This window comes from Athene noctua, chromosome 10 (genome assembly GCF_965140245.1).
Source record: "Athene noctua chromosome 10, bAthNoc1.hap1.1, whole genome shotgun sequence".
NCBI lineage: Eukaryota > Metazoa > Chordata > Aves > Strigiformes > Strigidae > Athene > Athene noctua.
Genome location: NC_134046.1, coordinates 14,426,055 through 14,453,306, shown reverse-complemented (window position 1 = coordinate 14,453,306; position 27,252 = coordinate 14,426,055). Strand labels below are relative to the sequence as shown.

The window sequence follows — 27,252 nt, the reverse complement described above, 5'->3', positions numbered from 1 at the left end:
CCTCTTGGAAACGCCATTAAAAGCATTACAAGTCACTGATGAAGACTGCAAACATCCCAGAACAAATTGTCTTTTTGTCCCTCTTTTGAACAAGATTCTAAATCTGTTTAAGTATCTGGTAATTCAGAGATTTAAACTAATACCAACTCCATTCAAGAAACCTGAACTGACCTTTGCTCGCAGTCTAGTTCCCACTACCATGTTTCTCAAGGGCCTCTCAAATGTGTACAGGAAATAGACTGACGATTGGATAAGTTTTGCTTGGAAGCCAGTCCCTGCTATTTGCTTTCTTGATCATCATGGTTGTAATACGGTAGCACTTCAGGATCCTCATCAAACTACAACACCACTCCATCACATCAGTCTTTCTGGTCACCTATGGCAGCTATACAGCTTCATCAAGTCAGCAGCCTCTACAAGCTGCTCAACCTCTTTGCTTACACAGGAGAGGGGAAAAGCAAACAAATAGACCACACCCATCATGTAAGTCACATAACTTCCAAAGAAAAAAAAAAATTAAAACTCCTTTATTTTCTTTTACAAAAATACATATTTGCAGTCATGTGATAGTTATCATAGTAGTTACCAGTTTACATGGTTCCAAGAAACTATACAGTGCTCCAGGTTAAATATTTAAAATGATTTAGTATAAGAATGGCCACTTATTAACTTCTGGATCAAAAATGCTATTCATCAGGGTGTGCAAAAAAAAAAAATTGCACGTTAGAAATTAATGCTGAAGTGGTGTAGTTTAAGTAACATAATAGATACATTAAACTTCTGGTCATGAGTAATTGTATACAAACCATAGCAGTATTAAAATACATTATTTTCATAAAAATACCATTGTGACACTTTATATCTAAATAAGACATTTTTAGAAAGATGGTATGAAATATTTATCATACAAAAGCATATTCTTATAACAGGATTATGTTGTAAGTTTTTAAAAATTCTATTTAAGCACTTAAAAGCAGAAGGTTTTTTATAACTGTGATTCACTTGTCATATAAAAGCATATGCCGTGTGTACACTGTAGCATTAAGTTTATTCTACTTGAAATTCAAAGTACAACACTGCATGTGGAGCAGCTGAGTTCTTATATACCACTGAAACTTGTTCAAGAAGATAAACATCACATTCTTGTTGCTTAATATGCAAGAGGAAATTACTCTTTATGCATGTCTGCTATATGCATATACTGAGAATAATTTCATGCTACAATCTTTTCTTGCCACAGTTTGACCTTTCCATAGGCTTTTTTCAGCTGAAGCCAACATCATCTTCCTCCAGCCCCATCACCTCCTCAAACACCCTACTGGTATAAGTAAAAAAATATCAAGTAAAAAAAAAAAATTAAAACCAGAGCTAACTGCTATGATCTCCAAGTGAAATAGATTGTGTATCAGCTAACTCTACTGAAATCACCGATTTTAAAATCCATATTAGAACACCAATGTGTTTATTTCCTGTGATGAATACTGCATGCTTACATTTACAGTAGTGATCCACTTGAAATCCTGAATGTCAGCAGTTTAAAACCACCAATTAGTATAACATTACTTTATATTTAAGGCATGTGAGTAAGAGCACCCTAATTAACTGACATTGAATGGAAAAGACTTCAGGAAATTTTTGTCAGCTGCCTTCTCTTATTTAAAGATGCTAAATTAATATGGTTTTGGAAAGATGGTAAGGAGGACCAAGGAAGAAAGTTAGGAATTGATCTGATTATTTCAGCTGTCCCTAAAACACTTTTGAAAGCAATGATTTACCAGTAAAATGCCTCAATTATAATGTATTCTGACTAAGTCACATAATGTCAGTTGGACTTCTCACTAGAAGAAAACTAAAAGGAAAAAAAAAAAAACCAAGAAAAGCAACCAGATATTACATCAACAGGACAGTACAGGAACAATATTGCTTACCCCTGAGTTAACAGGATTGGGTATAGCAGCACCAATTGGAAAACATTCTGCAATGCCAGCACTGCACTGTGGTCCCATACTGTGGTATAGTTTCATATACCCACAGATTTATTTCTTTTTAAGAGCACTTCTTTCAAACATCATTAAACACAGGAATTGCTTTAGTTGCATTGGTATTTAGGTGGAAAAAACAGTGAAAATAGTATAGTGGGCTATACTATTAGTACAATCCATTTGTAGTGTTAATATACTGCTTAGAGCTGTGTTCCCAACTGGGTAAGCCACTGTCTTCTGTGAAACTACATTTGCCTTTTGTTTTCTGCACAAAAAAAGCCCAGCAGAAATCATGTTGTGCCAGTTTTGAGCAATATGTCCTGTAAGTCATCTGGAAGTGCTAATATAATATCATTGATGTGGGTCTCCAGCTTTTTCAGTGTGTCAGTTTTCACAGGAAGATGTTCTCTGTCAGCCTGCAACTGCAAAGGTACAATAAAATATGATTTCTACTAAAAAATGCAAGTAAAAAATGCAACATTATTGAATCTGGAAAATGAATTCCTCATTTACCAACTGAATAGGAATTTGGACAATAGCAGGTTTCCTCAATAACCACACAACAGCATGAGCTAACACTGATCTGGACTTTCAGTAATTACAAGAGAGTTTGGTTTTCTTCTTCCCTGAGGATTCAGCCTTTTTTCCCCTCAGGTCAGTCACAAAGTTCCAACTAATTTTTAAAAAAACAAGATCAGTGCAATGCTTCCAACACAGGTGGATGATGTTGGGAAGCTAGCTAACTTTTCAGTCATGGCTGAAATGAACCGGTTTTGTTTTAAAAACCTGAATGACTGAAAGTATATTTTCATTTATGTACTGTAAACACAACTATATATTACTTTCATCTAGTTAAGTCATGTAAATTTGAGCCATGTTCAATTCATTTGCTTACCAGTTTATTCTTTAACTTTAAGACAAGATCCACCGTTTCCACTTCAGTATGCTTCTGACTCCAGAAAACCAAGTTCTAAAAGAATAAGATTAAGCATTGAAATATTTATGGCAACATAAATCATTTTCAGAAGAAATATTAATTTAACACCTACTCTTTAGAATGGGTCTTTTCCTTATTCTCATGCCATTTACTAAACTAATTTTACTCATGTACTGTTTCTACTTTGAACTGCAAAATCTGCTTTATTTGCATGTTTGCCCAGGACTTAGCATAACAGGAGACTAACACAAAAACACAATACAGACAAATACAAAAAACTTTTTTTAAAAATGCCAAACAGGCTTAGTTTCAAAAATAGCATCTACAATGCAAAATGGCACCGAATGTTTACCAAATCAGACCTGCCAGCACAATGAAATATTAAAATAGTGCCAGGCAGCACTTCTTGTTTCTAGGGCATTAAAGGAGATTGCATAGTTGATAACTAGTAAAATACACTCATTAAGTGCATTTTCTTATGGAAGCTGTGTTTCCTATTCACTTAAAGGCATTTACTCATGTACAGAAAGATGTTAACACTTGGATCAAAAGAAAAAGCTAATAAGGAGCAGAATTAGTAATAAATTTGTGACACATTTCCTTTTCTTTGCAATGAGCTAATGTCAGATATAGTTGGATAGATGCTAGGTGATGTAATTGACCTAGCTATTGCCCTGCAAATTATCTGGGCTGCTCTATTTGAACAATTTATCTGGGTTGCTACAACGTGCTGTTTGGGAATTGACAAGACAAGGAATAAAAATCAATGGCTTTTTAAAAATAACTAGTGTGATTTTTTGTTTGTTTTAAAGCTGTGGTGTTGACTTACTTTTTTTTGTTCTTCCTATTCCCTCTTTAGCTGTACCATCTCTTCTCCTCCCACAATACCCTTCTTTATCAGTTGTTCAGACTCAAATTACAGTGATACTCACTTCAGCTTCTTAGGTAAAGAATGGATCTTACAAGGTAAGATCACTTATGTAGCATTTTGTTATATAGCAATAAACACATTTCACTTCTCAGCTTCCAATAACTATGGATCAGTTGTAGACTTATTTCCTATCCATATCTAATTAGTTTTCGATTTTCTATGGTACTCCCTGAGTTTATACCTTCAAAGCTGTATCATAAGTAAAACTGTGTTGTCAAATGAAATGCCAAGGAAGCAAGCTGAATGAAATAACATTATTGAATAAGAGGAAAAACCTTACTTTGCGGTGTGTGTGTTATTCTTTCAAAATACACAACAAAAAAGTACTAAAGATACATTTTACCAACAATGACAGTTGTTATAACAAGTGAACAGTATTTCAAATTTTCCTCTTTTGCTGTTAGTTCTAGCTTGTAATTGGTTAACAAAATCATGTTTTGTTAGATCAGACTTGACAAAATTGTCAATATTTTTATATTCAACCAATGAAAACAGCAGGAATAAAACTACCTTAAGGGAGAATATGTTTTAATACAAGATGATAAGTATAATCATAAGGACACATTTTTCTAACCTCATTACAGAGTGCTTCTAAATGAAGGGCCTCCAACTTCTGTGTCATTTCTTTCTGCCGGCTCCTAAACCAACCATCGAAGTTTGGTGATTTTAAAAAATGCCTGGTAAAACACCAAAGCAAAATACATTTTGTATTTTAATTACAGTTTTGATAAAACTGTTTTCTATGTCATCAAATGCAAAGTAATTATGTTTGAGGTTGAAGAAGATATTAGGACCCATTCTCTGTTTACTTTCAAAAAAATGTTATATTCTTAAGTGGAGTATAACAGGTGCTTCTATTAATCAAGACAAAGATTGAGAAAATGATGTAAAGAAAAGGTGGCTGAAAGAGTAAAGATTAGTAATTTTGTCAGGAAAAAAAGCAAACCTCAGTTCATAATATCCTCATTTTAATCTTTGTGTTCGATTGGAAGGAAAAATCAAGTTAAAACCAGAAATAAACCTACAAATACTGGTATACAGAGACCTGTAGTGGTAGTAGTGTCTTATGAAAACCATTAACAGGTTACAGAGAAACAGATTTAAGTGAGTAAAGTATACTAAGCACTATCAATTCCTATTAAAGCATATATTTTAAAATTAAGTCTTATTCAAATCGATACTAAGTCTGCTCAAGACAAGAGCATCCCTGTTACTGATCTATATCTTCATTTATATAATTTAATTTTTTATGCTGATAAAAAAAATGACCTGTAAAGTCCTATCCAGTCTCCTTTTAAACCTGATGTGAGCTGTGGTCCTGCTTTTTCCAGTGTCTTCATGAAGTCATCTTGGCTAAACTGCCTAAGCTGTGGTGGACTCTATGGAAAGAAAAAAAAAATCATTAGCATGACCTAACTGTTTTCTCTTATCACCAATTTCCAGCCCACCTGAATTGTATTTCCTTACTTTCCATGGCGATATGCACTTTTGCAAAGGCATTAGGCTTGCCACATAACGTTCCTAGGGAAAGGAAAAAGAAAGGGTGTTTGTATAACCAGTATTAAAGATATACAGTCCACGTGTATGTTTACTTATCACTTGTGACCACAGCATTTTCTCTTCTAAGTATTGGTACAGGGTGGGGTCATGCATATTTACCACATGAGAGCATAAGGAGCTTATCTAATACCATTTGTATTTTCCCAACTACAGAACTTCATGTCAGCAAGGTTCAAGAAGAACATGAGGGAAAGGAGGAGAGGAAGAAAACATATACATGGAATATATATATATCCTGAACTCCAGCCACTAGCAAATAATCTGTCTTTTCTTTGGTGACAGTCCACAGGTACTTCCATATCATGGGTGATTACAGACAGTAATCCCCCTTTGTATCAAGTATTTGTAAGTGACTTTCAGAGTCCCTCATACAAATATTAAATATAGAACCTACAAAATGCTCTATCAGCTGTGAGCATCTCTGCAGTAGCAATTCTTGGCAAAGGCATAGCTAAAGCCCCTGCAGGCTATCTACTGTATGAGTAGTGGAGACATTTCCCAGCAAGGCCACTGCTGAAGCTTAAGGTCTGACAACAGGAGGCAGCTCCGCCTTGCCAATTCACACAAGCATATCGATACAAGCTGCTATACATTTTGAACGTGTTTGTACACGAATGGCCACACATTTTCATCTGTCAACATAATCAGCTTTGATAACATTATGAAAAGTCTTGTTATATCTTCTGAAGAAAAAAAGGACCTCCCCATATACTTCTCTTGTGGCAGTGAATGTAAAGGGTTATCTTAACCTGTAAACTAAGTTATGTGACAGAAAACATATTAAGTTTTTCACTTGAAGTGAAAGTTTGAGCAAAAAGGGGGGGGGGGGGGGGAAATGCCAGGGAAATGTTTCAAATTCATCTTATATGTCCATCCTGTCTCAAAAGAACAGGAGAGAAGGACAAGTTTTGAGGAAAAACTCCTCTAATCATTAACAGTGAAAGACAAATGAGTTTCTAGGGATGTTCCAATTCTTGCAGACAGAAATTGGACCTGATCAAACATGCTCTAAAATGATGAAAAGTTCAGGTCATCCACAAAGTGTTCAGGTAGCTCAGAGTGGGACAGCTGATATGTAAACATCCTATGACTGAGGAATTAACTTCTCCTAGAACTTTTTGGGTTAGTGAAGTCCATCATTACTTGGACTTCAAACATCCAAATGCTAGGTAAAAGTGTATCAGAACTATTTATCATTATCTTCATGCACAAGTTAGAAAACAGAAAGCAAATTCTCTAGCCCCTGCTACATGGTGTTGGCCATTAGCATTTCCTGACAGGAAGTGAGGCAGAGGTAAAGCTGAGTTTCATATTAATCCTTTTGCCAGTTCTAGATGCTCTGAATCTAACTAGAGACATTGCCTTTTTCTCAAAAATCTCTTGTAACTTTTGTTTATACTTGACATAGGTGCCAGATCTGAAAATCCTGCAAATACTGCAGTAATCTGAGGAAACAGCTGCCTTGAGGCCATAAAACAACTGCCCAGGGAGGTCTGACTGCTGAAATTTGTCTACTGCAGGTAATCCAATGGCAAAAACCCTCTAGAATCAACAAACAAAAAAATAAAACCAGAACAAAACCCAAACTGTCTACCTCTGGAGAAAGACATTGTTCTTTGAAAGTCAGATAGAATATAGGTAAAAATGGAGTTGCAAAGATAAGTCTGTGAAGAAGTAAGAGAAGTAAATTAATTGCCTGGATGACAAGAACTGAAATGCTTTGTCTGGACAAGACAGATGAAAGGAACCGAGATGTGCTAGATACAGTTTCTTATGCCACTCATAACAGCAGTGAGTGCACAAATACGACTAGAAAAGGGAAAACTTCTCTAAACTGGAATGATTTGCATGGAAAAGCACTACCACTAGAAGACAGAATAAATATTTAAAGGAAAAAATAAAGCCAGTCTAATTTACCAGTTGAATTGGTTGATCTTCCACATAATAATAAAAAATTACCTTGTAGTATCCACTCAGCTATCACAGCAAATACTAATTTATATACACTTACAGAGCTCTTCTCATTACAAAGTACCTCCTTCCAACTCTACCTTTTCAATACTAACATTTCTCAAGGTCAAGGGAAACACCCTTACAATTAAAAGGGAAAAAAACCACACAAACTTCAACACTGGACAGGGGTTCCAAGTGTTGAGGAAAGATTAAATAAATTTCCTTCTTATTCCATGTTAAAATACACACACAGAGTTTTGCTTTGCACAAATGCTACACAATAAACTGCAAGTAAACATCTGAAAATACTGTCTAGCAATACATGCAAAGAAGCATTCCTTTTTGAGATGTGAACCCTTTGTCTAGATATATGGTTCATTTTTGACATTAAGCTACTGTCTTCATAATTTTTATGCTAAGTATGCTAATTAAAGAATTGTAAGACTATAGTATTTTAGAAAAGTCAAGACATAGCTTAATGGTTAATTTCTGTAGCTCAAATATTATTCACAGAATCACAAAATGGTTCAGGTTGGAAGGGACATCTGGAGGTCATCTGGTCCAACTCCACTCCTTTCCCCACTGTTCAACCATACCTGCAGGCTGCCCAGGACTATGCCCAGACAGGTTTTTACTATCTTCAAGGATGGAGACTCCACAATCTCTCTGGGCAACCTAATTGTGCCAGTGCTCAGTCATCCTCACAGTAAAGAAGTGTTTCCTGATGTCTGACAGACTCTCCTGTGTTTCAATGCGTGCCCGTTGCCTCTCATTCCATCACTGGACACCACTGAACAGAGCCTGGATCCATCTTCTTTATATCCTCCCTTCAGATTTATATACATTGATGAGATCCCCCCCAAACCTTCTCTTCCCTAGGCCAAACAGTCCCAGCTCTCTCAGGCTTTCCTCATATGAAAGAAGCCCCAGTCCCTCAATCATTTTAGTGGCCCCTCACTGTTTTTTCCAGTACTTCCATCTCTCTCTGGTCCCGGAGAGCCCAGAATTGGACATGATACTCCAGGAGTGGCCTCACCAGTGCTGAACAGAGAGGAAGGATCACTTCCCTCAGCCTGCTGGCAACACCTCTCCTAATGCAGCCCAGAACACCGTTGGCCTTCTGTGCTTCAAGGTCACATCGCTGGCTGATGTTCAACTTCATGTCTATTAGGACCCCCAGATCGTTTTCTGCACAGCTGCCTTCCAGCCTGCGTCCAGTACATACCACTGCATCAGTTTATTCCTCCCCAGGCGCAGGACATTTCCTTTTCCTGAGCTGCATGAGGTTCCTGTCAGCCCATTTCTCCAGCCTGCTGAGGTCCCTCTGAAGAGCAGCATGACCCTCTGGTGTATCAGCTGCTCTTCTCAGTTTTGTACCATCAGCAAACCTGCTGAGGCTACACACTGCCCAATCATTCAGATCAGTAATGAGGATGCTGAACACAACTGGACCCAGTGTTGACCTCAGGGGTACACTGCTACTTACTGGACTTATTCAGTCAGGCTAATGCCAAAAAAGCTACTCCATATTACAGAAGTAAAAAACCCATTAGTCTAAGAACTCACTAATGGAATAATGAAACTTTCTGTCAACTCCAAAAAGTATCGCCGAAGAATCACACTCTGTGCTTCTGTAGGTCGTTTCTGTTGCACACCCTTTAAAAAAAAGAAATAAAATACCACAATAAGTCTGTTACCTCCAAGTATATAAGTAGCTATGGGTTTTTTTAAAATTAATATTTATTCCAGTGTTTCTGTATTCATTTGCCATAAGCCTACACATTGCACCCTTACCCTGAACCATGAAAGGAAAGTCATACTATCAAGTCCTTTTGCACAGATACTAATCCCTTCAAGTGCTGATTTTTTATTTTCATGTAAAGAAATTAAAGGGGAACAAAAAATTTCTAATAACAAACTTGTGCAAATCAGTTCAAGTTTGGAAACTCTGATTCTTACACACCTCATGCAGAAGATTTCTAGACCAAAGGGTCTAGACCAGGATGGCAGACAGTGGAAAACTCAAACCAGATGAACAGATGATCACTTCAGTTCTCTAAATGCTTGAGCTAACTTCTTGAGTTCTACCATTCATGTTACTATAAAAACTGCTAACAAATCAGCAGCCCTTCTACAATGAAGGTGTATATCTATCTATGCAGTTATGAGCTGGGGCAAAGGAATCAGAATCCAGCTTCCCTTCAGTTACGTAGACAGCGCTCAGCTTTAAATGAAAACACTGTACAACAGTACACAAAATTTCCATTAAGAAGAGACTTGCAGTATTACCTTTTGTAACTGTTTAACGATTTCTTCATCTTTGTTCAAGTATGGCTTGTAAGAGGTATAAACACCTAAAGAAAAAAAGCAGCATATAGCCAAAGGAAAAATGAGGTATGATTTTAAAAAATTAAAATATTGTTAACTGAACTGTGAAGCAACTTATTACCAGGTTTGGAGTCCAAAGTTTTCAGGTTCTTCAGTTTTTTCACTTTCACCTGCTTTGGAACTTCACCTGCCAAAACATTTAAAGGAACCTTACTTGAAATCTCCCTCTCTGTTATTAGATACTACAGTTGATGTGGTATACATTGCACTAATTTTTAGAAACAGATACTTTCATTTAGAAGATAGTCTAATATTGTAAGAAGCATTAGAAAATCAACAAGCATCCAAGTATGTCCAGAAACATCCAGTAAGCATGAACAACAGCATACAGGCTTTTCATTTTATAAGGGTTCCCCGTTGAAAAGAAAAAAACCCAAAAAACCCAAACCAAAATAATGAAAAGATGACCTTCTGAATCAAAGCAGCCAAAGAAAAAAAACCTGACTATATAGCAATGAATGACTGTTTCATTAACTTCAAATTTTATTCCTTCTTCCTTTGTTCCCCTTAGGATGAATGTTTTCAAGAGAAAAGATCTTTAGTACCTTGGCCAAAATAAAAACTGTACACAAGAAATTAAAATAGTAGTCATGGATTAAGTGTTGTAAGAAAATTAATTTAAGTCTCATTTTCCTTAGGCCAAACTAAGTTTTTTCAGTTTGTTTTTCAAATATACCCTTCTCCAGCCAGAAGACCCTAAGCCCTGTTAATAGTCTTGCAGCCCCAGCAGAACCTTCCTCTTGAATCTAGCTGGATGCTCAACTTCAGAAAAGATAAAAGTATAAACTGCTACTGAAGATGCAGAATGAGGAAACAAGGGGAAAAACACCCCAACACCCCCAAAAATCACCCCAAACCACAAGCCCTCTCTTTGTCCCTAAAGAAATAAAATGTAATTTTTTAAAGGCAGGTCAGACTGATACATCTTCAGAACTCCCTGACAAAGTTTTCACATAGCTGCATCAAAACTTGTAGAATTTCATGCTTAAAACTGTGTATCAAATTTGAAAGCAACCTGTATATATGCCTTTGCAGATATTTAATAGTTTACATAAGATTCTATTTTCCAAACGTTAACTACACAGCAGCTAGCTAACTCCTCCTCACAGCCCCCCAAACCCACACAGGTATTCTGAAGCATGGACAGGCATGATAAAGCAAAACCTTGCCTAATTATATTGAACACAGTACACAATCCTTAATTAACTTGCTGTATTCAGAAATTGAATGTAATTTATTCTACAAAAATTAATTTCATGGTGTATAATCCTAACTGGATATTTATGCATTCCCGCTTTCAGAACAGAACAGTGAACCTGTCACAGCAAACAGCTACATTCAGGAATTTTATATAATAGAGTACTGCAGTACTTTACTACAGGCTAGCAATTGACATGTTATTCAAAGATTACATTAAAACTCTTACTCAACCTTGTAAGGAAATCATCCAACTTGAACAATTAACAGTTACCAGAATATTGCTAGATTAGAAATACATTATTAAAATACTGTTTACAAACAACTTATTATATATTCTAACATTCAAGTTTAGCTTTCACATAGGTCTTATTATCTGTGCACTTGCTGTGACTGATTTACTATATTCTACTCATCCTAAAATTAGTATGTAATAAATAATGTTTCACATTTTAATAATTTATTGGTAGAAATACAAAAACAGGGTTGTGTGAAAGGTAAAACATTATTACTAATGAGCATTACCACTTTCTGCATTTAATATACTAGATGTGACAGTACAAGACATACAGTACTCAAGAGCCTAATTTCACTTGACAGATTTACATCCCTGAGGATATGGTTAGTATTAAACTCAACTATTAAACTAAGTTACACATGTTTGTAAATAAATAAGCACACAGTTAGATCTTGTCATGCAGGATTGTAGAAAATATTTGTACTTTACCTGGAAGTTTAATATCTCCAATTCGGATAATGTGAGGCCAGTGCTGAAGTGTTTTAGCAAAAAAAGGATTTGTCACCCCTAGAATGACAGATGGTCTATAAAATAATAACAGTGTTTAAATATGACAGTAAGAGCTTCGGTTTTAATAAATACAAAAGGTCAAATTTAATTCCTAACTTGAAATAATTTTCCTTTTGTATTTAAGAGTTACATTTTAAGTTTGCATGTTAAGAGCACAGTATGTTTATCAAAGTTTTTAAGTTTTAGAAAATAGCAAGACAGATGTATCTTAGAATCCAAATGGTAATGGAGAATAAAAGTGACATCACCTGCTTAGACTCTTGGCTAAATTCTGCCTGTTTGCAATGATGAGAATAGGTTATTATATGAATTATTATATCAAATTTTTTTTCTTTATCGAGCAGGAATCTGACCCATATTTGAAATTGCTACTTTTCAAGGTTTGATTATAAAAAACTTCCAGTACTTGAATGCGCACATCAACATGACTGCTATTTGCATAAGACTTCTCAGTAGAGCTACTGCTCAGATGACATGATTAAGAGACACGTAATATCCTACTTCCTTTTCAACACTTTAACATTCTTTGTTAAAAAGCAGTTATCAAGTACAAGCACATTAACAGCATTGTGCCCAAGCTCACTAACTATCAGATTTTTCTGGCTACTCTGTGCTTAGATTCTGCCTTCAAGGATATATAGGGGCACCCAGAGAACAGGAAGCAGTAAGAGCATAAGGCTGCTGCTACAGCACAGGCCTGGAGAATTTGGGATTTACAGCACTAATATGATGAAATATCAACATATTTTTCAGTATAGTGCCTGCCATCCATTTTACAGCCAAACGTTAGCTAAGGAGAGAGTATAACTGCAAGTCTCATTGGAACTGCCATATTAAAAATAGGTTATCATCACTTCTTCCCATTAAACATCCCAAATTTTAACACTAAGTTTCCTGTATCTCAAGGCAAGATGGGGAGAAAAAACAAGTAATCTTTCTTTAAATTTTTATTCAATTCTTCCAGCTATATCATGATGGCAACTGGGTATCGATTCCTGTGTGAACCTACAAACATTTCTGACTTTCATTCCTCCCTCCACTTGCTAATTATAAATATATATATATATATATATATAAAAAACCTCATTAGGCATTCACAGACGGGACAAAAATCACCCAGCTCTGTAGCCTAGTATAATGTCTGGGTTGTGGAAATAGCAATTTTCATCTTTGCATTCCATCTTAGAATGAGCAGCACCAAATTCTCAGAAGTCTTTGCTTGCTTGTCACTGACACAATCTTCATCAGAAAAATCACTTCTTCCTAGTCCTATTTCTGTTCAGCTATGCTCACCTGAAAACATTTTATTCGAGGTATTATATATTCTTCCCCACTCATTTGAATTCAGTATCATTATTTTTTGCTGTTTCTATAATCCTGTTAAAATTCATTTGCATTATTGATTTGAATTAATTGTGATTTACAAATATTGTTCATGATTTTTCAGTGTTATCATACATGATTTACAATCTCTCTTCCAAAATGGTAAAGACCAGTGCCCATAAAAAGGTCTCAACAGATTCCTTTGTTGGACTCTGAAAAATCAATTTATGACGTTTTATCTTCTGTTCTTTCCATGGTCATGTAATAAAACTCAACCTAGGAAACAAACTGAGGCTCAAAAGAACCCAAACAACAGGCATTCTCCTTCTCCCTAGGAATTCAACAATTCTAACCTAACTTCACTCAACTATTAAATCTTCTCATGCCTATTTTGTGGAAACCAAAAAGCAAGTTTCACACAGAATTGGTTTGGATCAATGTATATAAATTGACATTCTTTTACTAACTGGAGAGTTAAAGACTTAGGGTTACAGTCAAGTAAGGCTTCATTTATACACACGGACAAAAATAATAATTCTCCAAGTCAAGATAAAGTGATAGCAAACCATGAGGAATCTTGTTTCACTGCTACTGGTGATATAATAGCAAGACTTGGTAAACTACTTGGTCACTTTTAGGAGCCTTGATCTATCATATCTACCAGAATCAATTCTGATTTCAAACCACTTAAGTAATTTCCGAAAAGGCAGGATAAATCAGAACATCAAGATGAAAAATAGCCCCTCACTCCCCTCTCACTAAAGATAATATACAGAATCTGCATCTATTTCTCCCCTTCTTAGAGCCACTGCTTTAAAAGCCTCATTTCAATCTTCCCTTTTTTTTTGTTTTCTGTAAGAAAGCCAGAGCAATTTTAGCTCTATTTCAAATACTAACACACATACTGAACAACCTTTCTATTTTGCTACAGAGGACTTTTGCTACAGAGGATGCAATTTTTAAACATGGGTTATTCAAGTTTAACTGAATTCTTCCTGGAATTATTTTTAGAAAGTAAATTACATACTGCATAACCATTCCCACGGAATACAATCTGAAACACAGTGCTTATGTTTGTATGTTTTCCCACTACTGTATCTCTGGCAATACTTTCGCTGAGAGGAAAAATACAGTAAAAAAACCAATGAAACAAACAAAAAACCCAACACAACAACCACTCCCTGTTCAGACATTAGAAAATATTTATTTACAAGATCGGTGAATCTAACACAGGCACTCCATCCCCAAATCAAACTGCATTTAAATAACATATAATAAGAAATATTGGAGGTGTATACTTTCAAAATAGAATTAGGATTAAAAAAAAAATGAAGGGGAAAAGTGTGAAACTGCTTTAAGGACAAACAGAATTGTCTTTGTAGACTCACAGTCTTAAAAAGAATCTTAATTTCTGCTAAATTTGTTAGAAAAATGTTGTAAATAATTCAAAGAGATATTTACTTTTAAAATTGTCTCAACTAGGACACAGACTGGATTAACTTTACAAAACAGCTGTATGGATGCTGAACTCTAGAAGTCACTTTGTTTATTAATTACTTAAAAATAAAAACAATTACAGAACAATTGCCCAAGACGCTACTACAGAGCTGGTGTTGCACAGACAAACCCTTGCAGAAAAGCAAAACTTACCTTGCTTTTATATGCGCAGTTTTACTTATTCTGCACACAAGTATCCTATCAAGTTCAAATGTAGTTTCATTATGACATTGTTTCGTAACTTCTTTATCTAACTGGAATGAAAACTTAAAACTGCTAATTACTGCACTCCCTAAGATAAATCTTATAAATAAGGAGCCTAAATATAATTCTCTAGTGACAGAAATTCAGAACAGTTAAGCAGTATCTTAAAACAAATTTATGGTTATGAGTGGTTTTGAGCAACACCTTCACAACAAAGTTTGATCTACTTACGGTGCTTGTGTGCGAGTTGTATATTCTTTGAATTCACTGTCATGTATAGTAAAGTACGGCCTGAAATCACTGCAGTACTTCAATGGTGAAATACAACTGGAAGGTAGAAAGAAGAGAAGCTGCTTGTATGTGTACAGTGCAAATTTTCATGAAAGAAACAAGCAAATCTAAAATTTGTAATGCTTTATTATATTCCGATCAAATGAAGTTGCACTCAGCTGCAATCTACAGTGACACAGGTACTAGTTAGGAAGCACTGCTACATTTACCTAACAAGTGCCAACACGGTTTCTGAAGATTCTGATGGTGATGGTGCCATCACGACAAGTGGTTCTCCTAGTAGTACTAGTTCCCAAAGCATCTGAATGTGAAAGAACACTGGACAGAAACACCTAAAACCAGATTGAGGTATTTTAATACACTTAACATAGCCAGAAGAAATACATATTTGATCATTAAATATTACTGCAATATTATCTAGTTCTTAATAATTTGAAAAATATAAAATACTCTTGTAAAATACAACATTTAATGAACTTCCCTCTTTATAGCAGTTTCAGCCTGAATGTTGTCTGAATTGCCTTTTAGCCAACTTTACAGAGAAAGACTATTAAAAACACCACTGATAAATCTTAGCTTGCAAGCTATGAGATATGTGTTGTGGAACCATCATAAATCTTTGACTTGTGGAAATTCACAGCTAGGAATAAGTCAACTCCTACCTGAAAAGATCTACTTCATGAACAGTTGGTAAAGCCATGGAGATCTGAGCATCTGCCTAAAAGACATCGCAATGCTTGGTTTTTTAGTCATCAGAATACCTAGGTATTAAATGAAATAGTTTCCCTTAAATGCTTACAGACAGTAGATGGTATATACCCTGATTATTTACCACTACTGTACTACTGCAGTATGTACTGCATTACCTCCACAAGTAACTATTTTTGTGTGCTAAAATCAAGATTTCCCCCAACATGCACACCACTTTCAGGCATGCAACTTTCAATCCAGAAAAGACATAAAATACTGAAGCAGTTTTAAGCAACAGTCATGCAGTACAGGAAGGTACAGATTTGTTTTATATCCATGCTCTATGGCTAAATATTTTTTTATTAGGTTTTCATCCTCAAAAAAATGTTAGTTTAGTACTGTTTCACTGATTAAAAGGATGTTCAAGTTCAGTAATTTTGTCAGCCAATGATCTTCTTCCAGAAGCTGGACAACCCTCTTCTGAAGTACTTGGAGTAATTGAGTTAGAATACCTCTAAGAAAGGACTCTAGATTCCTCCATTCAAAGTTTCAAAGACTGTGGGGATTTTATTAACATCAAAATATGAGAATTTGCTACCAATCTTTTACAAAAAAAAAAGGTTAAAAAATGAAAGCAGGTATTTATCTTTATCTGGGGGTTATATACAACAGAAGTATCTAATCTCTACCTGGTGCATATTCTGTACTACTGGTGTCGTTCCAGGCTTGTCACGATATGTCGGAATCCGCAACTTGAAAGAAAAAGAAAGATTTTTTTTTTTTCCCTAGTATTGAATTCAGCAGAGACATAAAATGCTGACTTAGAGACAAGATTAACATTTAAAGAGGATATACTACAGTATGATGCTTAATTTCCTCTACAGAACATGCACATAACAATGAATACATAGCTGAAGACTACAAATCATTGCTACAGGAATGAATATGTAAGACTATGTAGTACTATATAGTAAATGGAGTATTAGAATATGAAAATTATACTTGTTAAAAAAGACTATTGATAACACTCACCACTATTACAATAATTTCAATAAAAATACATTTAAATGTCAGACAGAATTATCTGAAATAAGGTTATAGGGTTTTAAGGTGATACAGGATTATTTTTAGAAAAAACCCTCTCAAAAAACATCAGACATAACAATGGGTATTAGGTAGAACCCAAATAGACAGAACAACAAACATATTTTTCTGACCTCACAGTCTGCATCTCTAAGTCCCGAGTAACAAATTTAGTCATACTGGAAGCTGGTGTGCACAAATGGATGTAATTTATACACAATTAAAACTGACTGGCCAAGCAGTGTAAAAAAACCAGGGATAATATCAGAGAAGACAGTAATTATGGCTTCATTCAGCTTAGGACCACAATTTCAGCCCTCACGGATAAGAATTACTGATGAGATAAATGCAGGCAATACCCAAACAAGACATATCTGACACTCATGCTTGCAGAACAGCTTCAGAAACTTCTCCTTCCTCTCCCTGGTGATGCACATGCATCTAGCCATAAACTTGAGAGTATCTGCTACGAACATCTTCTGACTGTAACCTCTGGATCCATCAATTCCATTTAATTGCATTTCATACAAAGATGCTATGGCTCCCAGAGGCCCAGTTCTTAGCCACCATTTAAACTCCACAGTTCCTCCCCCTGCACTAGATACTACTTCTTTAATAGCTTTCTTCAGATGCATTTCACTTTCATTGAAAATTATCAACAGACCAAGAAATTAATTTCTGGTGCATAGGCCAAAAAAGATTCTTACTTGTCAAACTTCAGGAACAAGAATTATTTTCATCAATATATTTAATTTGCTTGATTGAAACTTAATTCTCAGTATTTTGAAGTGTTACTTAATGTTTGATTTGACAAATATATTTAGCATTAAAGTCTCCTAGAATGCATATTCCAGAAGGATAAAACAGACACTGCAATTTGTAGCTGTATTAAAACATTGCTTTTTTAACATCTACAAAAACTACATGTTAACCTATGCACCATAAATGATCCTCCCCTCCTCAACCTAATCAAGGAACCTAATAAAGATCTCCCAGACCTTCACCAAGTGGAGTATACATCTATTCCTGTTCTGAAGTATGAGACAATGAAAACAGAGCACAGTACACTGAGTGTCTATCCAGTAAATGGAGGGGAAAACACCCTCAGAGAAAAGTAAGTGCAGGAGTATTTACCTTCATTATAATACCCATAATAGGCAAATGCAGTATTTTCCCTGGAATTGGTGGTGGCCAACGATCAACATCGTTACAAACTTAAAGAAAAACAAGGTATAAATTATAACTAGTTTATATATGTTATAACCCATGATACTGTAATCACCTTTGTGCACATGGCAATTTTACATTAGTGCTAATAGCCCACAACAGTTCTACTTATGTCTTGAACACTCGAAACTCTAAAGCAGTTTCACAGCCTTTTTGACATTCATGTATTATTTCATCAGAACTATAAAGTTTTTCATTTCAAGAAAACAGTATCCTCGTCTTCCATTTTTGTAGCAACTAGACTCACAGTTAATTGAAGAAATGTTGTATGAGAAGCCATGAAACTACATATTAAGAAACTGAAAAGAACACACAATTGATGTACATTAGCTACTGTAGAACAGATAAACATAAGTAGTTAGGAAAAAATCTAGCTTTATAGTATGACTATACATTTTTTTCAGCATTTTGTTGTAAATTATGAGTATCATTACTAACTCTAGTAGTTTCTGCAGAGCTTATTTTGTTTGTAATACAACCTGTCAAAAAAACTGTTCATCAACAGGTGATTAAAAAAATAAAATTCCTTCATCAAGAATGATTTCCACAAATTGCTGCTCAAAGACATAAATGTATAGGGCAGACACAGTACAAAACAGCACTTCTATGCAAAAGCAAGTAACTTTCCCATTTGGCCGACTCTGGATGCTAAAGTTCTACAGTAAGGCAGACACACCTGATATCAATGCTTTTTCCTGTTGGACAAAACCAGAAAGACCCCAACCAAGTTAGAAAAAAAACCCCAACCACCAAACCCACACAAAAACCCATCATGCAAGATGACATTTCTACAGTTCCCTATCAGAATCCCCAGAAGGACTCAGTGTGTGGAGTGCAAAGTAACGATTGGCATCAGCTCTTTGTGCTGAACAGCTGGTCCCGAAATGTACAACAAAACCCTAAATATTTTTTAGAGGGGATCTGCAACTCCCCCATGGAGGATCCAAAATTAGATTAGCTCTATTCAATGATCTAGATATCAAGCAAGTTTGCTAACATTTCAACCCTCTACCATGAAGGAAGACAGAAACACAAGCTAGAATGTGACAGGTACTGTTACAGCACCACAAACATTTTTTTGAGAAATAAGAGCTCTTCCAAGACATAATAGTAACACTACCTGCTTCCAAGAAGGCTTCACTTTTTTCAAAATATTCTGGTGCTATTTGCCTAAGCATGGTGCGGAAGAGATGGACATAAGGTAGCTTGCTGATGAGGACCAGTGACTGAAATAAAGAATAACAAAACAAAAACATAATTTTAAGGTAGGCCTTTCCCTTGGTTCTACTGCAGTTCTTCTATTATCCTCAGAGAATGTCAAGCATGATTTTTCTCAGACATGCAAGCCAACCACACACTTGACTACAGGCAACAGCAAACAAACTCCTCCCAAAAGTTCCCAACGTTTTGTTTTTAAACACAAAAAAAAATTCTGCTCTAACAGTGCAGCTGGAACAGAGCATAGCTGATGCAAAATTAGACCAATTTACTATAAATCAACAATTAATTTAGTTGAGAGATACTCTTCCTGCTCCTCTAAGGTCCTGAAAAAATTTTAATTTCCAAATGAATATTTTCCTAAAAGAACAGAAATTACCTTCTGGAAATACCCTCTTTTTAATGATTTGTCTCGAACTTGTCTGAAATATACATAGCCATAGTAATATGCTGTATCTTTCTGCAAAAGAAAGGAAAAAATTTAATACAGCAACCTGATACTGTCCTCCATTCTGAAGCATTTGATATGCACTTTAAAAGCTTATTTCCCTGCAAGCTCAAAAGTTGATTGGATACAATAAACTAGAAGGATTGCTCTTGTTTATTTGCATTATTTTTTAAATAAGTACTTCAAAGAGAAAACACCAGTATTTGGAAACAGCTGTGCTTTCTGGCTTTACTATTTTTATATCTACATTCTCCTGACACAACACAAAAGCAAAAATAGAATGAACTTCCTGAGGAATAAATCAATGCTCATAATTTTGCAGAGTAGCACTAAAAAGATTTTAGCAGTTAAAAACCTTAAAGCTCTGACTTGAAAAACATAAAAAATAGTCTTTCAATGTATTAGTTTTAGAAAACAACCTTGGAATATTAAGGAAGCATGTTCTCTCATTTCAAAGACAAAGCATCATCTTCATCCTTTCTACAAAGAGGAATTCAAGTATTTGACACAAACAGATCTAAACTGAGTTTGAGAGTCAGACTCCCGCTAACATAGCTGAAGGCCTCAATATTCCATAAGGACGTGCTGAGAACAACTTTTTCGGCTACTACCTCTTTTGTGTAATTGCTCCGTCTTCAAAAAACGAAGGGTGGAAACAGAAAGAGACACCTCAACTTTTTTTTTTTTTTTTTTAAAGTTATAAAGCACTTTAGATTTCCAAAAAAGTAATGGTTTTCACAACTTGATCTACAGGTTTCTAGTAAGTGACAAAATAGGTCTCATCTTCCATTTTATTCCTTACAGTCTAGAACCCATAGTAATAACACTTAAAGAACAGTAAGCAGAAGTAATTATTAGTTAATTATTACGATAATGATAGAAAACATTTGCTGAGCTTTGTCTTCTAGGACATCCAGTTCAGATTTCATTTTTCAAGCATTAAATTTAAGCATGAAGACCCATAAATTAACATTACCCAGAAGAAATTAACTTCATTTTTAATTATTTCCAACCTTTAAGTAAACTGGTAGGTCTCTATCCAATTGGTCCAAAAAACAACATAATGAGACTTTCCTTCCAGGAGACCGTCGAAATCTAAAACAAAACTGTGTGTCCCCAAGACAACCTACATAGGGGAAAAAGATAAACAACAAATAGACAGTAGTCTGAGTTTGAGCCTTGTTTAACATGAGGACTTGCCTACAGCCAAAGAGGTGTAAGAGTTTTGATTCATTTATCTTGCACTGCTATTTTGACCATTTATGTATTTATATTTTTATAAGTGAACAATTTGGCATCTTTAGCAACAATAAATACCCTACCTTCAACAAGGAAAAAAAAGTCACTGTCTCACAGTGAGTTTATCAGACTGTCATGTCCTTAAACAGCTCTACTAATAGCTGTCCTACTACTGCTCTTACACATTTTATGGGTCGGCCTGTATAGTTCTGATCATCTTAACCACATGACATTTCTCTGTTGAAAGACTGCACTTAGCCTTTTTTTACCACCAAACAGCTCATACATAACTCACACTGTAAGAGTGTATTATGCTGCTCTCTTATAACTCCATGTGCAGGCCTAGGACTTAGTATTTTTGAAGGTCGCAAAACTAACTGCAGAAAACTATGTGAAACTGAGTACTCTGAAGAAGTGAAGCTTCCCTTCATTTGTATCAAAATTGATTTCTCAAAGAAAAACGTTACTATATTGACTATCTGCAGTCTGAAAAAAAATTGGGGCTCATTTTGTATCAGATATCAAAGAAGCTTTCTCCAGGTGGAACATGAGAACTGCAGTATCAGAACTTGTATCACTGATACTCTTGTTTGCAGTGGCAACAACACAGCCACATCTGCTGTTAAAACAGACGCAGCTCCAAAAAACCTTTACTTCACGTAGAAGCTATATAAACTGAACAGAACATGCTGCTCACGGGAACAGTGGTAAGGGGGACTGCTAGAATCTGAAGAACATGCAGGTACGTTACTCATTCTAGTAAACCTGTAAAAAAAGTCCCTTTGGAATGCAGTGTTATAAACACACTCAGTTGAAAGACATGCCAATGTCATGCACATGCCAATGCCACAGCGCTAAATATTTGCTCCAAGGTTTCATAGCTAGTTCCCTTCATCCAAAGAAAAAACCCAAACTAATATAAAAAGCTATACACAGAAGACCTGATTTACCCCTAATCATTAACATGTTGAAATATCATTCAGTATATGATGGCTTCTTATTTAACAAGCTCTTCCAGCATGTAGAATTTGACAGGATTGGTAAAAATCTATTCTTTCTTTTACTGTCCATGCAGAAAAGGCAAAAGCATTATTTTTACAGATAACTCTACTAGGGAACATAGCTTGAAAACCCCCAAAAGTGTCATCTAGTACCTTATTAAATCCATTTTCCCCCTAAATTCATAGCCACTAGAAGCCCTAGAATATCTATTTGTAGTTGTAAAATAAAAGAAAAAGCTCAATTAGTCTTTGAAACATGAAAACCTAGGAAAGATTGACCTCAAATTTAGCTGCAAGTGAAAAGCTTCCTTCACTGCTATATTACACAAAGCTTTTATTTTTATGTTACAGCCTACAATAAAAAAATAAATTCTAACAGATAGAATACACTCCCAGCTAATTTCTAAAACACAAGTTCTACGTAGGTAATGCCTCTACATCATTTGAAACTTCAGTCTACCAAGAACAATCAAGAACCTAAAGGTTCTTAATAGGGATATTATAAAAAGCAAAAAGGTGGGACTTTTTCTTCCTGCTGAAAGTAAACCCTCCTTACATATACCTACTCTGCCTAAAATAACTTTACTACCACTCTTATTTGAAAAAAAAAAAAAAAAACCCAAACAAAATAACCCCAAATATCTGGTTTTGTTCCTAACATGTTATTTTGTACCTTCAACATATCTGAAGATTGGACAGATTTATAACCATTAATGAGAGTAATAACAAGATACAGTTAACTCATCCTCTCTTTCAAAAATAGAAAGCAGCTCTTCCTCTAGTTACATACAGGCTACGAAAACCAGAGAAAATACCTTAATTTTAATGACATTAAGACAAAGGGGAAAAATTAGCCAAGATATTTTGTAAAATTACGTAAGAAAGAGCTCTCACACATCCTAAGAGCACACACCTGCATCACCCTATACCAGAGTTGTTATGCTGCAGAGCAACCAAAAGCACAAAGCAAGAGCAGTTATAGGGACAAGTTTGTTACTAAAGGTTTTGACTTCTGTAAAGAAATAAACGTGAAAGGAAGTGTCTGTACTTCTGCCATATCTTTTTTCCAGGTGGTCCAAGTCATCTGCCACATGCTTTCCATTTCTCTTTGGCAGCAGAACAAAAGTTTAGATTAAAGATTTATTTAGCAAGCAGGACCACACACAACAATACAATCATCAAGAATAGAGAAGATATAAGATAGCCTTGGTTTTCCCTTCACAAAGGGAACATTCTTTCTAAATGCTTAGCTTCACTATTATGAATTTAGAACACATGCATTCACTCCTTTACGAGAAGAGGGTTCCATATCCCTTTCATTTGCTTTATCAAACTCTACAAATCCTGTGCCTACACTCCTCTTTACAATGACAGTATTATTTTGTTTAAAAGCAATATTAAGATATTATTTACTTGCAAAGTATTCTGTAATATCTGCATGTGTGTCATCTAGAAGGTCTTACACATTCACAATCCTGATATTTCATGTACATAAAATAAAAAAAATTCTCAGAGCTTACTGCAATACAATTACAGTTTTATATTTAACCTTATTTGAAATTTTTCTGTAATATTAAGATATTCATATAAGTATTTAATCTAAAACCATGACTGTATACTGACAAATTTTATCTTTTTAACGTAACTTAGTCCAACAACAGACAACTACAGAGTGAAGGAAGCACTTACCTGAATTAGAATCTGGAAAAGACAAATAGCAAATATTGGTTTTCTAAAGGGTGGAGAAAAGAAAAGGGAGCCATTATAGTTCCTGAAATTACTAAACTTAAAACAAATTATATACTTATACAGCAACCATGACTTACCTCTTTATCTGTGAGTTTTGAATGTGGAGGATATATTACCTACAGGAAAAGAGTATTATTTTATTTGAAATATATTGGGTATAAGCAGTATGCTTTTATTAAATATTTTTATTATACAACCCTCAAATACCTGCCTAGCTTTAGGCTATTTTCACATTAAGCTAGAAATATTACGTCTGCACTCTTAATTTTCATATGCTTTTAAGCTAACTTGATCATCCATCTTTACAAGGTATTTTAGATGCCAGTTGGGAGACCATACAGACACATTAAAAAAAACACAGAGTACTTGAGATTTTTGGTGCAACAGGTCTCAAAGGAGACCAAGATTGTATCCTTTAGATTTAACTTGTACATATGAAATGCAGTAGATGATTCTATAGAGGGCCAACACATTAACTGTCAAAAATCCCTTGCAATGGATAGTCAGGTGGGAATACTCAAAATTCAATCCCTAAACACCCTCTACATTAATACTGACTCTTGGAGGATGAACATTGGCCCAAAATGAGAGCTGAAAATTGTGAAAGCTCAAGTAATACACTCAAAAAGTCATGGCTTTCGTACTGACAGAAAAAAAAAAAGTAAATTTATTGAATATGTTTTTATAATGCAAAAATCAAAACCAATGCAACACAATGTAAGATATGGAAGCACCATCATTTAAGAAAACCAGGATGTACAAAATCAGTGATCATGCAAGTGAGAATAGAATGTACTGGAAAGAGAACAAACCTGAGATATTTAAGTTTCAACAAAAAAGTTCCTGAAAAAAAAACCCAAAACTACTGAAATGGGTGGTGAGCTTGTAAGCAAAGGAGATTAAACAGAAATTCAAAGATTACATTTCAAAGAAGGTTTCATGGCTTCCATAGAACTTCTCCAAGGACAGAAGTTCAATTCAAGAACACTAACTTAGTTTAGTGTCCTCCTCTCACTCTACTGCCAACATCCAGTTACCTAATTTAATCTTGTTCAACAAAACGTAAGTAAATGCATTTCCTGATAATGTAACCCTGTCCCACTCTATAGAAAACAACAAATACAACCACTGGTTGGTCTCTGACTAAGCAGGCTTTCTGTCTCCTGGCAGTAAAGTCTCCATTTCTCTTTCCCTCAGTCTTCTATCCAATGATACTAATAGTGCATTGCACAGCTGGACATAACTAAAACTAAAAGGAGACTTGAGGGGAACACCTGCATACTGCACTTAGTAAACTTATAATCTTTTTGTAATCTCTTAACGTTTTCCTATGTTATTTTACACTGATACACTCAAATGTAACTCTTTCAGCAGCTGAATGATGCTCAAATGATCTGCATCTTGTCAGATGACTGGAATAGACCAAACTTGAGTTCATATTCCTGTTCCTCACTTGACAGTGTATCCTGTTAGAATTCCAGTCGAAACGAAAAGCTAATTACTCTTCCTACAGCAACATAACTGAAAAAACTCAATCCTTAGTTATGTAGACATTTTAAGTTTCATTTTATGAATACATTCAACTAAAATTGATGGGACTGTTAACAGGGTTGTTAGCATACACGACAGAGGCTACTCTGTGCTTCCCTCAGCCACGGAGCACATTAGCTGCTTAAGTCAACAGATTATGCAGAAATACTTGTCTTTGTTAACAACACTTTATAACATCAAGTGAATACAACTTAAGTAATTAGCACAGTATGATGGGTTTTTATTTGCATTTTTCTTGCAGCCAAGAATGCATATCAATTACGTGTTTTAAAATATTGTAATAGCTACCTTGGTTGAATTGTATACGCTAGCACCAATTTAACAACAACAAAAAAAGAAGACACTGTGCCCTACAGGCCACTGTTTGCTGCACAGTCCTATGGTGAAAATGGTAAACCAGGATGTGAAACTGATACAAATGATAATTCTTCTTTCCAGTTTATTTTTCAGCCCGATCAGTTGCCCAGTGCAGTTTCATACACAAATTCATAGATATGTGCCTGTTGCTCAAAATGGCAAAGAGCAGCGGGGAGTCAAAAACCCCGCAGCTTATGGCAGCACCACTAACGCATCATCACAGTCTGACATTCATTTAATGGTGCACGGAAAATGCTTCAAACGTTTAGAGATTTGCACACCTCAGCGATCTGGAGAAAACGGTTAATTACGAAGACTACTTGCACTCACGTTATTACTAAACTCTTTTAAACCTTTAACATCTAGCTGTCATGGAAATCAGTGCTATTCGTACATAAAAAAGGCGATGCATTTAATACAAATCTTGGCATGAGATGAAAACCCTTCACGAAGGCACACTGACATGACAACCGGCATAATGAAAACAGTTGCTTGAAAATAATTAAACTCACCTCAGGCTCCGTGACAGCTGTCACTGCCTGCCCCCAGCGCACTCCCTCCCGCTCGCTCCGCCAGACTCGCCGCAGCACGCTCCCTCCCCGCAGCGGGATTTTGCACAATCACGTTTCTCCCACCACGCCGCCCAGCTTCCCCCGCCGCTGGGCAACACGGGCACCAGAGGAAGTGCCCGATTCCGGCGGGGCCCCGCGGCGGAGCCGCCCGCCGCCGGAGGGAGCGGCGCCCGCCAGCCCACCGAGGCGCGCCCCGCCGAAGCCCGGCGGCCACCGCGCGCCCGCCGCCTCACGTACCTCCACGGCCTGGCCCAGCTCCAGGTCGAAGCCCACCACACACACGCAGTGCAGCCAGGCCGAGAAACGGTCCCAGGGCAGCAGCGACAGGCACCGCTCCGGCCCATCGGGCTCCGCCAGCGCTGCCGCCGCCGCCGCGTCCTCCCCGGCCTCGACGGCGCCGCTCGGGCTCCGCTCCCGCAGCGACATGGCGGTGCCGGCCCCGCGCCGCCCGGCCCCCGCCGCGGGGAGTCACGTGACTGCGGGGCCCCGCCCCCTCCGCGCTCCCCGGGGGAGCGGAGCCGCCCGAAGTGGGAGAGTCCACGCGGGCCCCAGCGGAGAGGGGCCGGGCCGGGCCGCGCCGACGGGGGTGCGTGGTGTCTGTACGCGCAGAGCTCCCCCCGCGGACCGCACGGGGCGGGCGGACTCACGGCCCTCGGCGCGCCCGCCCCGCGGGGAAGCGCCGCTCGCTCCTCCGCCGCGCCCGCGCACTGCGCGCCCCGCGCAGGGACCGCCCGCGCCCGCTGCGGGTCCGAGCTGTGCAGGCAAGGGCCGGGGCGGGCGGTGAGGGGACACGCCACGCTCCCTCGCAGGGGCTTGGGACAGAGCTGCCTTGGCCCGGGGAGCGGGTGAGCCCCTGCACCGGGGCTTCACGTGCCGGCAGCGCGGGGGCTGCAGCGGGCAGCACCCCCCAGGCAGGGGCTTGTCCCCCTGCTCGGCCTCTCGGTCAGCAGCGTCTGCACAAGGGTGCCGGTCAGGAATTAACTGGCATCATTTATGCAGGCATCATGTCCTGCACAGCACCGAGCATCACCCAGGAGTCAGAGGGA

General features: G+C 36.9%; 1 protein-coding gene across 1 annotated transcript; it reads right to left on the bottom strand.

Moving 5' to 3' along the window:
* Positions 1–505: 505 nt before the first annotated feature.
* Positions 506–26,635, bottom strand: DENND6A (DENN domain containing 6A). The gene is made up of 20 exons (XM_074913976.1): positions 26,444–26,635; positions 23,804–23,842; positions 23,667–23,709; positions 20,751–20,863; positions 19,669–19,749; positions 19,192–19,297; positions 17,979–18,058; positions 16,451–16,513; positions 15,734–15,789; positions 15,281–15,403; positions 15,012–15,107; positions 11,676–11,770; positions 9,813–9,878; positions 9,653–9,717; positions 8,930–9,019; positions 5,318–5,371; positions 5,120–5,229; positions 4,425–4,527; positions 2,878–2,952; positions 506–2,404 (listed from the first exon to the last, which is right to left on the bottom strand). Exons 1-20 carry the CDS (start codon positions 26,630–26,632, stop codon positions 2,273–2,275), a joined length of 1,779 nt encoding a protein of 592 aa, XP_074770077.1. The 5' UTR covers positions 26,633–26,635; the 3' UTR covers positions 506–2,272.
* Positions 26,636–27,252: the final 617 nt, after the last annotated feature.

Coding starts and splice junctions, on each gene's coding strand:
- DENND6A (XM_074913976.1), bottom strand. CDS start 26,632: ATGTCGCTGCGGGAGCGGAGCCCGAGCGGCGCCGTCGAGGCCGGGGAG. Junction 18,059..19,191: donor TGAAGCCTTCTTGGAAGCAG/GTAGTGTTACTA, acceptor TTTTTCTTTAAG/TTTGTAACGATGTTGATCGT. Junction 9,020..9,652: donor TCGTTAAACAGTTACAAAAG/GTAATACTGCAA, acceptor TTTTTTTTAAAG/GGTGTGCAACAGAAACGACC.